This window comes from Lycorma delicatula, chromosome 4, assembly GCF_047948215.1.
Source record: "Lycorma delicatula isolate Av1 chromosome 4, ASM4794821v1, whole genome shotgun sequence".
Taxonomy (NCBI): domain Eukaryota; kingdom Metazoa; phylum Arthropoda; class Insecta; order Hemiptera; family Fulgoridae; genus Lycorma; species Lycorma delicatula.
In genome coordinates, this window is record NC_134458.1 from 87,676,570 (window position 1) to 87,695,445 (window position 18,876).

General features: G+C 27.9%; 1 protein-coding gene across 7 annotated transcripts in view; it reads left to right on the forward strand.

Moving 5' to 3' along the window:
- Positions 1-18,876, forward strand: part of mdu (mitotic spindle positioning protein meduse) — a 193,598-nt gene that overhangs the window by 155,283 nt on the left and 19,439 nt on the right. For 6 of the 7 annotated variants that reach the window (XM_075363524.1, XM_075363525.1, XM_075363523.1 and 3 more), the window contains 2 exons: positions 11,642-12,152; positions 16,117-16,329. In XM_075363524.1, coding sequence (XP_075219639.1) covers positions 11,642-12,152; positions 16,117-16,329 — 724 coding nt within the window. The remainder of the gene's footprint in view (positions 1-11,641; positions 12,153-16,116; positions 16,330-18,876) is intronic. The other variant, XM_075363526.1, reaches the window with a different exon arrangement.

Below are 18,876 nucleotides of genomic sequence, written 5' to 3' on the forward strand. Positions count from 1 at the left end.
CAGATTTCAAAATGATTGTTAAATATTCATGTACCCATTGTTTTTAATCTATTAAATAAACAATGACAAATGTTAACGGTCTTGGCAAGATTTAAGATAGTCAGCATTTTATCACCTCATTAACCCCCTTTGTAGGTGGTTTAGAACAAAAATGATTTTTTTTTTTTTTTAAATTAATTTAGCGATGAAACAATAAAAGAAAGAACAAAAGCTAAACTTTTGTAATATATTTTTACGGTTTACCCCGGTTGGAAGGAGGTATACGGTTTTGTGATTGGTAAGAACCACGAATGATTGCGATTGGATGTTCGGTATTCACCAGTAGTAGCAGACAGGTGTTGCTCTTACACGAGCAGAAACAAATGATGAACGACTGCGATTGGTAGTTGAGGGGAGAAAATCCGACTATACTGATATCTGATGTCGCAGATCATTTCATAAAATATTCCTGTAAAATTCTATAAAGTTAGAAAAACGTGTTATGAACACTTTTACGACAGTTGCTTTACGAGCAGCCGTTTCAAAGTCGTACATTTGTCTAAAGATCGTGATTATATCGTAAGCACGAAGGGATTGTTATAACGAGGTAGGTTTAGAAATGTTATTTCAGGCTTCCGCTCAAGCGGTTAGTTTAAATGCTTTTCTTCTTTATTTAAGTAACTTGACTAATTTTTTTATTGTACTTCCCGTGTGACGTATCGTTATGATTTCTGTTTATTAATTTTTAAAATTGTAATTTTATTTTATTCCGAATTTTTATTGAAGTGTGTACGGGAAAATTTAAGAAGAAAATTCTTCTGGCCCCTACAATATTGGTTGTTTTTAAATGAATATTCTTTTTGCGGTCGTAATGTTTTACCGTAAAAGTATAATTTTATACAAAACGTCTAATTCGTATCTAAACTACGCTAAAAAATCGTATCGAAATTAAATTTTCTGATCGTTTTTGAATTACATAAATAATAATTATATATTTTTTTTTATTCAATTTTTAACAAAAGGTTTCAGACTTTATTCTTTGCAGCTGATACTTCTGACAGTTAGGTTTCATGCCACTAAATTTTTCAAAAATTATAAATTTAATTCTTCGTATTATTTTATCTTTCATTTTTTCTATACACCTTTACATTATAAATAAAAAAATCATTGTTTACTTTGCACGATTTGCAGTTTGCACATCTGAGCCTGACATTAAAGTAAACTGTAAAAAATTAATGCGTATAGTTAAAAAAATCGTAAATTTGCTCGTCAATACTCTTTTATAAATACTATTATTTTTTTTTGTAAATTAATGAACAAAAATAATGATGGACGTAACTTGAAATAAGGGTGTCATTATTAACGCCCACGAAAATTGAAACTAGTAGGGATAGTCATGTAGACGCAATTTTTACGCTTAAAAAAAATCGGTAACAAAAGTAAGGAATAACGAACGAATATTATATAAGTATCTATTACATTATTTTTAATGGACTTCAAAAAAGGACCTAGGTTTTCTGTTCAATGTGTATATTTAAATGTATGCTCAAGAGTTTAGTCACAGCTAAATGAAAAAAATTTCAATATTTTTTAAAAATTTTTTTGTAAAAAATGCCATTGGTGATCCAGTAAGTTTTTGCCCGATAAAATCAGTGAAAAATATTTTAAAAGAATATTATATTTTTCTTAATAATTTAAAGATGTTATTTTTTGTCATTACTATTAATTAATATATAAATTAATTAATGTGATATTAATTAATAATAGTGTAATGATATTATTATTGGATAAACAAATTTTAATAATATTAAAAATATCTTCACGCGAAAGTCTAAGAAAACTTGCTGTAAACCGATTAAAAAAATAATCATTAAATGATTATTTAAAAAATCATTTATTTTTTTTTTAGAACGTGCTTTTAAATTCATTTTTTTTTTAATTTATTATTATTTTTTTTAATTATAAATTTAACGCCTTGAATGTTATATAATTTATATCTCTTAAGTCCTTATAAATCTCAAATAAAATTTTAGACTTTTCAAATTTCAAAATAGCAAGAAAATTATCACTCTCGAATGATAAAATTTACGCTTTATAAATAGGGAGGACAAGCTAGTACTAGCTTCCTTAACAGATTATCTTCCGATAAGGTATTGCAGGCATGTACAATAGTGCGTACAGTGAAAATAAAAGCTTGTGTTGGGAGAAGGTCGAAATTGCATTACTACCGAACATGAAAACATTTACCACACCCATCTAACTGGACAGTAACAATAGTCGTTTTATTTATGCACGTTTAATTTATTACCGTTTTCATGTTTTATTAGTAATAATTCATTATCACGTAATCATTAATAATAATTCAATAAATAAAGATTGAAAAAGCGAGAATTTTAATTTAGGTTTATTTTTAAATTAAAAAAATCTTAAATAGTACTTGAATGTATAATGTATTGTATCCGTAATTTTACACTAAATTAGATGTACAATTATTACTTTACATTTCTTATTTGTACAATGTTTTATTATTTAAAATTTTCAAATTCTTTTTTTGTACGATTGTTTTCATTGTTGATTACACTTACTTGAAATTTGCATTTATGTCCAGTTCCTGTGCAAGTTCACCATCTTCTCCGTCTTCATCGGAACAGTCACTTTCACTACCACTGTTTAGATGTATATATCGATAATTTATCCGTCATTTCGTCGATTAGCGGTTCCATTTTCTTATACTTTCTTTTTCCTGTTTAGCCTCCGGTAACTACCGTTTAGATAATACTTCAGAGGATGAATGAGGATGATATGTATGAGTGTAAATGAAGTGTAGTCTTGTACATTCTCAGTTCGACCATTTCTGAGATGTGTGGCTAATTGAAACCCAACCACCAAAGAACACCGGTATCCACGATCTAGTATTCAAATCCGTGTAAAAATAACTGGCTTTACTAGGACTTGAACGCTGGAACTCTCGACTTCCAAATCAGCTGATTTGGGAAGACGCGTTCACCACTAGACCAACCCGGTAGGTATTTTCTTATACTTAGTTTCAGTTTTTCTTACATGTTCGCAATATGGTTTGTAATCATCCTTATTCAGTTCTTTAATTTTTTCCTCAGCTAATTTTTTTAATATCTGACTTTAAAAGTGTTGTGTTATTACTACCGACATATCCTTTGTTTCGTTAAAGAGACCTTGACAAAATAAAGCTTGCGAAGAAAATAAATCGGTTTAAGCTAAAGTAATAACATTCATTGAACATTTTATTGTACCTCGCCTCCTAGGTACAAATTTATTTATGTTATATTCGCAACTGTTTTATAAATTTGTACGATATATTTTTAAGGTAAATTCACGACGCGGAAAGAGTTTCCGGATTAACTTAGACCGTTAATTTATTGAAAAATGTATGGATTAACGGATTTTACTCATCTTACTTGTAGGATAGTTTACAGGAATCAGATTTAAGTGCAAATAAATTTATTATTTTTTTTCCATTAACTATCGACTCGTATTTCTAAAGCGATACTAATTCATATAATCGTTAAAAATTAATTCTGGATGAAGTTTTTACTCCTACGATTATAACAAATAAAATATTAAAACGCGTATAAAAAAGCAAGTTTTTAAATCAGGAATAAACAGAAATCTGTTTCGAAGTCGTATCGTTTAGGAAACCAGATGGAACTCAGGAAATGCAACCCACAGATCGTACCAAGAATGCTGTCCTGTATTAAACTAAATTATTGTAAACGGAGGTTTTATATACTTTATGTAGCGTAAACACCACAATAACATATTTTATCGCGTTGCCTTTTGTCAACTGACACGCTAACTTGAAAGACAGGCAAGATTATTACAAGGTTACACCTACATATTAGTACGGTACTTTTTAAGTAGGCTTAACAAAATAAATCGATGTAACCTTAACATAAAACCCGATCGTGTTGAAATACGGTGCGTAAAAAAATTTATTTAACATTTTTACTTAATTTAAAGATCCATCCTTTTTTAGTAGAAGTAATACAGCCTTTCACGATTATTGTCGACGTAAACTTTAAATCTCTTCGATTACAAGGTTTAGGATTTACTTTTCACTCGCCTGCGGTGAGCGGTGACATCGTATAAATAAATTTATTAATATATTACACACAGTATTTTATAGGGTGAACTAAAATTAAACATATATACTGTAAAACCTCGCTTAATCGAATCTCTCCCTTAACCGAAATCTGGATAGACTGAAAAATTAATAGACGGTTTTAGTTTTTGATAAATTTGTAAATGATTAATAGTTTATAATTAAACAGTGGACAATAAAATTGTAAATATTACTTTAATGTTCATCACCGGGAGAAGTTTTATTAAATGTAATTATAGTATGAATAATGAATCGTATTTCATTTCGTGAAAACGGATTTCAGTAAGAAAGATTACGGTTGAAAACGAAATTTTGTTATTATTTAACGCAAGACATAAAAAATTGAGGCCATTCGATGAATACGTAATGGTGACGAGATATATTTAACGTATAAGATAAATGTTAAAATTTTTCAGCTAATTGAAACGTAAGGGGACTTCTACGGCTTTAAGATTCGATGTAATCAAAATATAAATCGGTTCTTTATTCGATAAAAACTTTTAATAAATCAAAACATAAACGGAAAAAATGAATTATTATACAGATATTCTGTATAATATCTCATTCATCGTTAGATTATTATTTTATTTAAGCCAGTAAAGTATTTTAGTATTTGTATTGTAGGTAGTAAAGAAATTCTTTGCTTGAAATCTATCGGTTCAATATAAAATTGAATTTTTAATCGATTAATTAATTTTAATCAAAATTCCACCGCAAATTATTGAAACGGGTAGAATGACAAGTGAAATTTTTGAAACGGTACTGTAAGTTACCTCTTGTTTGTTTACATCATTCTTTCTACTATTAGAAATTTTAAAAAAATTATTCCTGTTCGACTTGTTACTTAACGTATTTAAAAATGTTAGTAATAATAATAATAATAATTATTATTATTATTATTAGTAATAAAAAAATTAGCAACTCGTTGGCGTTATTTTTAACTTTTTTTTTAACCCGTTACTTTATATAAACTATATTTGATATATATTATTTTTATTTATACAATTTTCCCCGTTATTCATACATAAAAACATCATACGCGCATCTGCACACATCCACACATTAAAATATTCGTACGTGTATATCTTTTTTTCTGTTTAATATTAATTATCGTTAGATATTTTTATGAAAAAAAAGAAAACATTTATTCTTAAATACTTAATTCATGAAGGACGATGTTTGAGAAAGGATGGGTTAGAAACAGCAGGATATTCCAGTTTTTTTAATTGAGTAACGGCATTATGAAAAATGTCTGAATTTCACAACAAACAGGAAATTAAAAAATATTATATCTACTGCTGTAGTCTATATATATTGATACTCCTATCAAAAGCAACCGTATCTGTGACCTAACAGAATTTTGTATTTTTTATAATAATTTATTTATTTATTGTAGACTACGTATACGTCATATTAAAAGTAAAAAAATATTTGTAATTACATTAATTGCGTATTATTGAATTTAATTATATTATTTATCTAGATTTATTATATTAGTTAAAGATTACAGTATTTTAATTCTTTTATTACACGATCTAGTTGTCCTGTTGTCTCCTACTGTTGTTCACCCGAATACTGCGAGCTGAACGCATTACTATTAGGAAAATGTAATTGAATTATGAAGTTAATTCTCATCAAATAACTTTGTTCAGTTTCCCTAATTTTTGGATATAATCGTGAATATCTTCTCTATTTTAAAGTTAAAGATTTTATACGTAAGTATATTCTCAAGTATAAACTTGGAACTGGTAATAGATAAATTATAGTAAAAATTCAATTATGCAAAAAATCAATTACTGAAATCAACTTTTCAGAATAATAAAGTTATATCTTTAATATTTAGTATTATTAAGAGTAAAATTTAGGTCGGTCTAAAATAGTTCTACTAGTATAACGGTAAACAAAAAGAGAGAAAAGCTTTTAGAGATTAGGAAGAAAATGCCGAGAAACAGCAGTAAGAGACAACTCTTGAGTGTGAGCTAAGGGTTTCTTGAATTGAGGAATATATATTTTTACCATCAGCTTTTCTATTGATTTTTTTTAAGTTTCACGTAAAAATCGTTCCTCCATTACAGCCCAAAATTAAGCAATGACAAACAAAAATATTCGCAAATTTTAAACGTGACCATTTTGCTTCAAAAATCATCTGGTACTTGTTTGTTATCGCACCGGCACTTTTTTTTATGCAACTTCTTCAGATTTCATGAAAAAATTAATAATAAGTTTATAACGTTAATAATAATAACGTACTGACGAATCATACGCATATCAATATAACCTAACCAAATATAACCTACCCTCGCTAACTTCGTCTAATTAACGTTAAATATGCATATTATTTACAACTTATTAATAGCATAACCTTATGTTATTAATTCGAAAAATATGTTTTTCAAATAATATTACCTAGGAATTTCATGATTTTTGTACGTTCCCCGGAGTAAATATAATCTGAACAAACGTAAGTTACGCTCGCTAACAGACATATTTTTTTTGTTTAATACATTGTAATAATAGGTTTAATATGTTGTTTTTTGACAAAGAAATTCCATAAAAATAGTGAAAAAAAAGGCGGTGCGATAACAAACAAGTACCAATCGTCTGCTTAATTTATGTCGAATACAGAATCACCACTGAAACTTCTATAAAATTTTTAAAAAATACTCGAAAATTTGGTAAAAAATAAGGCTTCAATTTATATTAAAAAATAGTTACGCTAAAACTGAGAACTCCTGTTCAATCATTTGTTCAAATCGATTGACAACCGGTTGAGATTTGGCTGAAATTGTTAAAGTGGATCGCAACAGTTATGCAGCCTGACAATTTCGTGGCTGTTCACTTCCTTCACTAATAATTGAATTAAAAATATTTTCTATTATTATTAATAATATAAGGGAACAGAAAAAATTCTTCATTTTGTAGATGTTGTTTGGTACATGTACACCAAATTTTATTTTAAAAAATCGGAACCTGTTCTTTGTGTTTTTGTAAAAAAAAAACAAAAAACAAAGTTGTGAACAGAGGGAGAATGAAGTAAGATATGGCATTTGTTTGCAACGTTTTTGTTTATTTTTATGTTCTGAATCAATCTCCCTTAATTTTGGCTAATATCTCCTGGCACACTATATCCTACACAAAAATACAAGAATTAGAATATAAAATGTAAATAATGATTGTAGAATGCAGGATAAGATTAGGTACTCCTGAAAAAGAAAACTGGATTTGAGTTTATCATTATTAAAGTAATATAAACTGATTGACCGGTAAGCAGGATAATAAATAGATCTGTACATATTTATATGTAGGATAATTATACAAACATTTATTTTATGTTATGTTATGTTATGAAATGTTACGTAATTATATGAAAATGTAGAAATCCTCCTGACATAATATTAAGTACTGAAACAAATAAATAAGCTAGAGCATATACAAAAATGGAACTAATTACTCGTAATTTACGGTCTTAAATTTGACCCTGATTGCAAACAACTGATAAAACTTATTATCTTTTTAAAATAATTTATTTAAAAAAAAAATATTTTATATTATTTGAAATCGGTTTGTTTGAGATAAGTATGTTAGTTGTTAGGTTTTCTTTTTGATTTATTAAAATTATTTACTTTTGAAAACAAAAAACTAAAAACCTTAGTGTTGATCACTTTTGGCCATTTTTCATAAGAGAAGTAAAAAAATTCCCATTTTTCAGATATCAATATATTTTTCAAGAGTTCTTTTTATGATTTATATGTGTGAAATATATTGCTAGCAAAATTTTAGATTTTATTTAAGAAGTTTGAATCTGTAAGATTTTCAAATTTGTTAACGGCAAACTATCTGTTAAAATTAATTTTTTTTTTAATATTAGAAAATATAATTTTCCTTTTATAGAGATAGGAGATTGAGGAACTGTTAATTAAACATGTTTATTTTTGTTAGAAATCTTATTAATTTAGTGGTTTTTTGTTATCAGAAACCAATAAATACCAAATGCATCAAATAACTCATATGCAAGACGACTGTAATAACAATTTTTGTATTTCAGCACCTACAAAAACTGATCAATTAAATACCACTTTTCTTTCTTTAGGTAAACATTAATATTTTAATTTATTAAATATCAAATGATTTGCTTTCAAAATAATGGAATTATTTCTGCCAAAGAATATTCATGAGCTGTTTTAACAACAGTTTCTTCAGGGGAATTATCTGCTACTGGTAACCCCGTTGAATTTTTAAACGTTATACTTTTCATATGCTGTAAAATGAAATTAGTATTTATCATGATCTTTCTTTTTTTTGCAAAGTGTATCCAGGATATTATTTCAAGGGGGCAGTGGAACTACTCGGGTTGGAAGGAATGCTGTTTACCGCTTTACTCAGAGCTCATATGATTTTAGAGAAAATTTTGTTCAAAAAAAGAATTATCTATGATTTTCTCAGTTTTATTTTTGTCTCTTTTGAGCTGTTAAATGATCATCAAGAATTTTTTTATATTTTGCTTTTAATTATTATCATATACAATATATGCTTATGTGATGAAAGAGAGTAAGTTATTGACCAATCACTTACTTTGAATAATGGTTATATTTGAACATGAATATGCAGACATACATGACCATAAATAGTTGTGTATGTGTGCATATTCATTGTGTATGTTTAGTCACTATCAATTTATCTCATTTGAATTTTATTTTACTATAAATAAAAAAATTATTTATAATGTTTACTAAAAAGACAGCCTTTACATTTTATTATGTTTTTACCCCGGTTTAATTACTATCCACAGTTTCTTTTTGAAAATTTTTCAAGTTTTAGCAATCACTGTTAAAACGGCTTTTTGCACGCTTTAAGTAAATTAACACCATTAATGAATGAAATGAGTTCAAAAAATTTATTGAGGTTATGTCTGTTTATCTCACTTTATTTGCTGAGTTGATTATTTATTCACTACTTTTTACTAAATTTGGAAAGTAATTTTTTTTTAGGAATTTAAATAATAATAAAATTCAGTTTAAGAAATTTTAATTTCATTTTACATCAGGTTGATTATGAAACAATATAAAAAGGAGAAAGTAATATTTTGTAGAGAATTTAATATTTTTAACTGTTGAAAACTGAATGTTCAAAAGCATCAGTAAATCATAATTACTCTCATTGTATTATAGAAAACAACAAGTTACACAGAAAACTGGACAATAGCAAGAGAGATTTTTTTTTTATGACTTTTTAATGCAGTATGAAGCAAGAAACACGGAAATCATAATTAATTGTTATAGAGCGAAATTTTACTACCATCTGATCACAGTGAAATTATTTCCTGTCCTGTGAGAAAATTTTTTAAAATTACTTTTCTTTTGAATTAATTTCTTTAATGTATCTCATTATAGAAATTAAGTTGTTTTGAGACGTATCTTACATTCTGTTCGTTTAATTTTACATAAGTTACTTAAATACAGTATAATTTTTTTTTTTTTTTTTGATTTAGCACTAATTATTTTATATCACATTGGTTATCACCTGCTTAAAAATAACACTTTAACTGAAAAAAATCTATTTTTCTACTTCATCAAATGGAAAATAAAATTTCTTGTAAAATTTAATTTAATTGTTTGTGGACTGGCAAAACTTATTAAGATTTTAAAATTATGTATATCCACTGAACATTTCATAAGTTTCTCACTCGCTGTCAGTTGTTTAAAATATAATTGTTTTTTGTTTTTTTTAATCTCCATATGAATGAACATTTCCTCTGTAGAATGATATAAAATTTGATTTCTGATTGAAAGCAATTTTGAAAAAAAAATCCTAAATGGTTTTTCACTATATTTAATTTACCTACAACAAGAAAACTTGAACAAAAAAAATAATTATTAAAATGTTAACATGAAGTAGAGATTCTGAAATGACTTTTTACTTAATTTTAGTGATATAATTCCCATTCAGCCATGAACTGAGCATTTTACAAAGCATATTGTAGTCAAAACTACTACTCATGAGTGTGTACTATGAATGGAGGTTATTTTTACATCTTGGAGCCAACTACAGATTGGCTTCAATATCTTGGGTTTGAAGCCAATAATTTTAACCCATCTCATCTTCCTTGTAAAAATAATTGTGCCTCAACTTAGAAAGTGTAATAATAAGTATAAAATAAAGTGCTTGTAACCCTTTAAATAATCTATGACTTACTGCTGTCTGATAAGATAAATAATAATTAGGAAATAAACAGTTTTTTCCCCATAAGAACTAATTACTGTGTGTAGAACACATTGGACATTTACATATTAATAATCTAATATTATTGTTGAGTACAGCCAATGCAAGCATCAAGTATAACCTGCTTTTTGTCTCATTACTAACATTACAGCAGTCACATATGTTAACTAAATTTTTAATCTAGCAACAGTTCCAAAAATCATGAATTCATAATATTCAGATAATAGCTAATTTAAAAGTATTTGTCATCACTAAAAAACAGTAAACTGCATCTGCCTAACCTCTCTTACACAACTCCTGAGTAACTCAGTTGGTGGTAGTTGGCTATAGAAGAACTGAAAGTGATAAAACCATCATCAGTTTACCACTTTCTGAAGAACATAGAATTGAACAGCATTAGTTCCCTGATGGTTAGATGGTTTATGTTTCAGTATATATTGGCTATTTTCACCAATGAACTTAGAATTTAGTTGAAGTGGAAAATTTTTGAAATATGTATATATTGATTTTAAAGCACTCTTTTATATATTTTGTAGAATTGTAACAAAATATTTAGGGGTTATGCTTGTGTATGTTACTAATACTTAAGGTTATGTTTAATATATTTTGGTTTTTTTACTTTAATTTTATGTTTTGTTTCATTAATTAATTTCATAGTTCAGCAGAAATAATTTACCAATACAGTAAATCGATGAAATCACTTAGTACTGAATTAGTAATGGCTGTGTGATATTTTGTTGGTTGGATTCCAGAATATTATTATGTTTAGTCTACAACTTAGTGAAAGTACACAATATTAATAATGTTTTAGCCAGTAATTGGTTTTTAGAAGGAAGCTAATCTTAATGAGAGGGTTATTTAATGCTGAAATAATAAAAATTGAATCTAAATTGTTGAAAATTACTTTCAAGAAAACTTTTAAGACTTTTTGACTGATGACTTAAGAAAAGCAAATCAACCCTTTCAGTTACTATGATAAAAAATATGACTTTTTCTTCTACGTTATTCTCTTCTGCTAAATTTATGGGCACTTTATCTCTTAATTTTCGAACTTCAAAGGCTCATTATCAATGATTATCATTCTCCCAGTTTTTGTAAACTTTTTTCATGCATTCTTTTGTTATATTTCATCTTAACCTGATTTTTTCTATATTTATGTAAATGTTGTTTTATAATCCATGGTTAATTATGCATTATGTATTTTGAAGAAGATAAAAAAAATTCTTGAATTATTTTTAGGTGAATTGTTAATATTACTGTATTATCTGAAACAATCTATGAAATTATGCTATTTTTCATTTGCAGGAGAAATAGTCCACGATTCAATAATTGAAAATAAAGAAAAGACTAAGAGTTATTGGGAGCAATTAATGTTAGCAGCTAATAAAAGTCCTTCAACTTCCCCGGAGTTGAAGCAGTCAAACGGTCAATCATCACCTAGTCAATTAAACCATCAAATGGCAAATAATCAGAGACTGAGCGAAACAGAAATGTCAGGGGGCCCTAAAATAGTCGAAACAGTAACAAAAAAAACTATATCGGATAAAGATGAACCTAATCTGAAATTTAATGATAATGTTGGTAAAAGAGGGAGTGTAATTGAAAGAGAAATACAAATGCAAATGGAGAGAGAGGCAGCATTTGCCCAAGAACGAGAGGAAGCATTGCATAAAGTAAATAAAACTACAAATTCTGAATCGAGAACAATAATTGATCAAGAAGAGATAATGAATTATAGTATACCGACTACTGATGATGGTAATTTTTCAGAATATGGAAGTGAAGACAAAGAGGAGCACAGCTTTGATGAAACAAGGTAAACTAATTAATTATTTTTTTATTAGATTACTGTCCAGTTGAATTTATATATATATGTAATTTTATTTTTGTGCATGTGTGTGTGTGTGTATATATATATATATATAGACAGCTATGTGTTGGCAGTTGTGTGTGTGTTTCCATTTCCATTGTATGTGCTTCATCTGATTGATATTCTGCTTTTAGTTATTGAGCTACTAATATACCTCTGTGAATAAGTTATTTCCCATAATGTGCTATTCCCATTATTTGCATAATTATTGTCAATGTATATGGTATACTTATGTGTTAATTTTGTGTTTAGTTGTAGGTCATCTTCCACAGTCTCATTTATTTCTGTTGTTTACATAATTCCTTTTGTAATTGTGTAGAAAAATAAATTGGTGTTGATTAATTGTTTGAGGCCTTTTTTAACTTACATGTTGTATATTATTATAATAAAGCAGTTATTATATAGATCTGCGTTTCTCATGTGCACATAATTTTTTACTACTTCTGTGAACAATTGATATCATTTGGAATTAGTAGAAATAACAATTTAACCACAAATATTGACAAACAAGCTACGTAATAGCTTCAAAAACAATTCCCTAGAAGCACATTTTTGTATATTTAGAGAATCTTTTTTTTAAATTTGTTTATTTAAAAAAAGAGATTAATCACATTTTAATAACATGATATTTTGAAAATAGTACAAAAGACATGTTATGTCATGTATGATGCGTTACTTTATGTTTCTGGTCTATATGAATGGTAGTGTTAAAAATATTGAGGCAGTTGGGTCCTTTACTCATAGTAGTGTGCAAAATTAAATATGTACAGGTGCTTTAAATGCAGAATTTTTTCACAAATATTATTTTCCTTTTGTATCAATTTAGAGAGAGGTAATTTATGTTACATATAATGTTAAAATGTATTCTGCATTCATAATGGCACATTAAATAGCGTGTGATTTATTTTTTCACATGTAGTAATTTTTTCAAAAGTCTTTTTCATTTCTGGCCTGCTTAAAAGAGAACAGTTAGAAAATATGAGAAAAATATTGAGTGATGCATAAAATAATAAGCTCCACTAATCCAAATCAATTTATAATGGTGGCTGCAAAATACAAGATTTTTAAAACCTAAGTTGCTAGGAGTTATTTTAACTGTACAAGTATGATATTTATTGTCTTGATAATTTTGTGTGTGCACATGTGTTTTTGTGCATGCGTGTATGTCTGGAATGATCTTTTTAAAAATTATCGTATACAAATTTTTCAATGAAAATTGGAATTGAGTAATGCAGTTGAGGCTATAACATACAATGCCTTTATTTTTAGGACTTTTTTTTTGTACAGTATTACATTGCTTTTTACTTCTGGTCAATGGGTATAGAGCAAATTCTGAAAAAAAAAATACATTTTATCATTCTATAGGATCTCTTTTTTTAATTTGTGTCAAGTGCAGCCAAATAGGAGGTAATTAAAAAAAAAGAAAATAAATTTTTCTTCCATTAATCACAACCAGTTAGTGGAGAATACTATAGAATTTCCATTTAATATGTTTACGAGATTTTTTGTTTCAATTAACAATCAAGTTATTGTAAAACAAATAAAGGGACAGTTAGATCTTAAATCTAGCAACCAAATAGTTTTAAAAAATAAATCTGTTGCAGTTCGTGCATCAGAAGGGTGAATTTCCGGTTTTAGTTAACCTTAAAAATGTATCCAAAAACCCAGTTTTTTGACTCTAACTCTGGTTCCTGTGAACTAATTCAATAAAATCAATAAGGCTCTGTTTCTACTAGGTTTAAATCATCCTACCAAGTTTCATCAAAATTAAATTAATTAAAATGAATTAATTTTGGTTAAAAGCTGTGCCCAGTAGAATGAAGAAAAGCTGAGAATGTACCCAAAACCCCTGTTTTTTTTTGGCTCTAACTCCAGTATCTGTGAACCAGTTCACTTGAACCAATTTGCTGCAAACCAATTCGCCTTATAAAATCTGACCAGATGTAGTAGCAATTCCAAACAAATTCTTTGGAAATCCACTAAAAATCACTAGGCAATATAGGTAAAAAATATATATTTTATATTATTTATAAAATGGCAAAGTAATTTTATTTCTCTACATTTTAGAAAAGAACATTACAAAAATATTACGATCAATTAGAATCTAAAATGTAATTTTTCTTCTCATCCATAGCAAGATTTGATTTATTTAGAATGAATTGAAATTAATAATTTCACTTCCAGTATTAATTAAAGTGAAGATTTTTCAAAAGTACTGTTCATTTTTTCTTCAGTATAAGGATGGTGATTCAAACAACATTTACTGCTTATTTCTATTTATAATAATAAAAAACTCAGCTTATCCTGTTCACAAGTGGGCTTTTAGTTAAAACTAGATCTGAGGTAATTAGGAAAGCAGTTCAGTATGTCCAAGTCGGTATCTTACAAGAATAAAAAACCAATTGATGGATCATCAGAACTGTGTGACAGTTTCAAAAAAATCCTCTCATCCAATAACAAAAAATTGGACCACTACTGGGTGCTTGGCTAATCAGTGTATATTTCGGCTAGATACTTTCATATGTCTCATAATTCTGAAGATATGATTTTCCTTCAGGATGACTTAGCCTGTTCTCAGGTAATTCTTTAATATCTAGCAAAAAGCAGTTTGTCACTGCTTATATTTAATCTAGCCAGTACAATCTGTCAGTGAATGGTAACAAATAACATTGTGAATATTGGTGGGTTGAAAAGCCTGTTAGTAAGTCATCAGTAACAACTGTAGCAGCCAGGCATCAACTTGCCAAGTTTAATGATTTGACTGTGAGCTCCTGGAGTTGACAGGAACAACAGCTATATGCCTGGGAATCTTGAACTGACTTTTAAAAGAACTATTTTCGCTTATCATCAGAATTGGAAGACTGATTGGGGTGGTCAGTCTCAGTATTAAAATGGTTCTGAAAAGAATCATTTGTGCTTGTCACAAAGCAGCAAGAATCACTGCAGTGTTAAAGCGGTTGTGCTTCTCAAAATGGAGTACCTACTCCATTATTTTCTTCTTCACATGATGTCATCTGAATCTCCATTGACAGCGCTTTGGCCTGACAGTGCAAGCATACTCATTTTATAACTGCCAAACTGCAGTAATAGGAGAGAAGTAACTGGTCAGATCAGCACATGGCATTGGTTAAAATAACAATCATTCTGACTGGTTACTGTGTTCTAATCTCTGCACATAACTGATCAACATAACAAATCTCCTAATTGGTTGCTTAAATCAGCTGTTCATGCCATAATTTAAACTGTTAGAAATCATTCACCAGTAATGTGCTTACCTTGAATAAAGATACCCTGATCTCCCAAGGAATTTTAGGTTGAATAGATACCCAGTGCCTGAAAGAGACTTCTGTCTGTGAAAAGTTCCTTTCAGACAGATTGTTTGTTTCCTTTGATAGCAATCTCTTTCCGTGGGCAGATCTACATTTTTCACTACCAATTCTTTTCACTTTTGCTTGAGCCTGGTGGTATTTAGTGGGCTTTGACTATATGCTCACTGGAACTATATTATGGATATGAAGACCTTTGGATTAACTGTGCCATCAGCATTTACAGTTTCACAGGTTAGTTTTACCTGTGAAGCTACTGTTTCCTACCTAGGTGGCTGCAAAAAATCTCAGTCTGGGACTAAAGTGTTTATCAGATAAAGTTGGACCTCATAATTTTTTCCAATACAACACCAAGATTTTGTCATAAAGATTGTATTCATTTTTTAACTTGTCATTTATTACCTTATTAACCAACCTTTAATTATACTTCATTCTATTAAAATTATAACAGCTATGAGCACAGTAACTTGGCTTTGAATTATGGAAAGATTTTATACCAAATTATTTGTTAAATTTAAATAATGAAACCAGAGCTCATTATTCTGTAACATTATATTGTTATATGATGTGTGTTTTTCATATAGAATGATGGAAATGAGTCCTGAGATGAATGTTGTGCGATCAGGTCTTCATCATCGCACACAATCACTTGACTCAATGAGTTCTGGACACAGCTCAGGTTCTATAGGTTCTGTCGGTTCAGGACTTCCTGCTGGAGAATCATTTGTACGTCGACGCCAAGTCACTGTGAAACCTATTGTTCAACCTGAAGAAGAAAATTTGTTGGCATTTGTTCGGTATGACTTTTAAATTGAAACAGAACTCAGTATTTATGGCATTTAATTGCATGTTTATTACACAACTCTTTGTATTTATTTCGCAATATTTGATATGTATAAATTATTGAATACCTGTTAACGGATTACTTTTAAGTTATAATTTGCTACTTGCTCTTGTTTGCTTAAACTTCAACATCTGCTTTCTGTATTGTTATATGATTAGGACAACTTTACATAGTACTTTTACTGAAGAAAATTAATCAAAATATCCAGCAGTATATAAGTGACATAAGCTAATGTCTTGCATATGTGTTACATGTTGGTGGTTGTGTTATATTAGAGATATTAACTATCATTTTTGTATAGCTACTTTTGCATATATTTCACTTTATTGTCAAATGATTTTTACAAGGAGATATTTTCTTGTAACTATAAAGATAAATAAATATGTAGTTTTTTCTTAAATGTTAGTTAGGTTTTTGAGAATGATTAATGTTCAAATTAAAAACACATCTGGATAGGTGAAAAGAAATAGTTGTAACAGAACACTCCTATTTTGAAGAAAAATTAGAAAAATGAATCATTTTAATTTTTAGGTAAATTTTCATCTAAAAGATATGCCCACAATTTGTTTTTATATTTACTGTGTGGCTGTCTTAACAATTTAATTGCATTCAATGTCTGTCAAATTGAAAATATACATTTTAGTGGAGACAAGACAAAAGTCAGACCCATTGATCGCTTAGCCATGGTGAAAACAAGTTTCTCACCCGCTATCTATAAATATTACAAGTCCAACATTTATCAATCCCAATCCATCTATTAACAATCTGTAATGCTGTAAGTAATGTGCACCCAATCAAACTGGTTCTGAGTTTATGGTCATGAGTTGTAGAAAATGCCAACTGAACAGATTGTTTTCTTCATTATGGTGCAAATTTATACTTTCACTAGGAATATATGGAAGGTTATCATTCCTTATAAATCAGTTAAAATGATAGTGATGATGAATGTAAAATATTGTCACTTTTAAATCTGTACTTGCAGAAACAATAGTTTTTGCAATAACCTATCTAAAGGTAGATTCATAATAAATATTTAATTTTATCTTTAAAATAGGGTAAACTATTCCTATAGAAACAAATTTGATGTTAGAAAACATAAAAAATATTCCATAAATATTCTGTTACTTCATTGTCATTGACAATGTTAACTGCATTATTGTGTAGAAAGAAGTAATGGTAAAAAAGAAATATATTGATATGCCAAGAAAACAATTACTATAATTCATTTTGAGATAATCTTTATTAATGTTGTAAATGATACCATGAGAAAATAAAATAATATGAACGAGTGAAACTTCATCACTGTTGCATAGAGTGTCTGATTGTAGTTTAATGTTCTGATGAACTAACAACCTGCAATGAACTATAATGTAAAGATTCTATATTTTAACAAAATTCACCGTTGGTTTTCATCTGCTTCTGAATGTTTTATTAACTATTGAACTTTTTTTATGTTATTTTTAATTTTTAGCATGAATATTAAATTATCATTTCAAGAAAGTTTTAAATTGAATATGCATTTTTATTGTAAATATAATAATATTATTATTATTATATTCTTACAACAGAATACACATTAGAAAAGAATAAATTAATTCATTTATTATTTTTTTTTATAATTAATTTTTTTGTGTGCATATAAGTTTGCATTCATTTTGGATTTTGTATTTTTTTTTTTGATACTCTCATTAAGAGTATGCACACCAGAAATAAATTTAAAAAGGTAATGCCATTGTTTCAGATATAGTGAAGTAGAACCAAATATCAAAATATAATAAATTCAGTACTGCAATGGTGAGAGTTTCTATCACTTAAATGATTACATATTTTCTATAATGTGCTACTAGGTAGATATGCTAATCATATGGATAGTATTCCCACTGCTGATAATAGAAATATTTCTGTTGCCCTAATGTATCATTTTTGGGTTCTTAGATGATAAGTGTTCAATAGATGAAATATTCACTTTATCAAATCACAGCATAATATTTTGATGGCCTACAGAAATATATTATGTTTCAGTTTCTATTTCTAATAAATAATCTAAAAATGTAAAATCATTCAGGTGATAAAAAAAATTAAAAAACATTACCTTTTTCAGAAACAATATTATTCTTTTGATGAGTTTTTTAAAATATTAGCTACTAATTAGGCAAGACGAGTGATTTTTTTGTATACTTTGTTTAGTGTTTGTAGTGTTATGTAGGAATTTACCTACATAACAACTTGATTACATAAAAACTTATCTCATACACTTTATCTGTGTTTGATTAGCCAAATAAACCTGCATTTCACAATCCAAGAATAAGCATGTAGAACAAATATTTTGCAATTAATGCTTTTAAAATTATTTTACTATGCATTTATCTATTATTTTCATGTAGTTTCATCAGTATTTCATAAAATAATTACTTTAATATGGGCTATAAAAACTTTCCTTTTTTATTTATATTTTTTACTTTGTAATGTTGCCCTTATAAAGGGATTTTCATGGATTCCC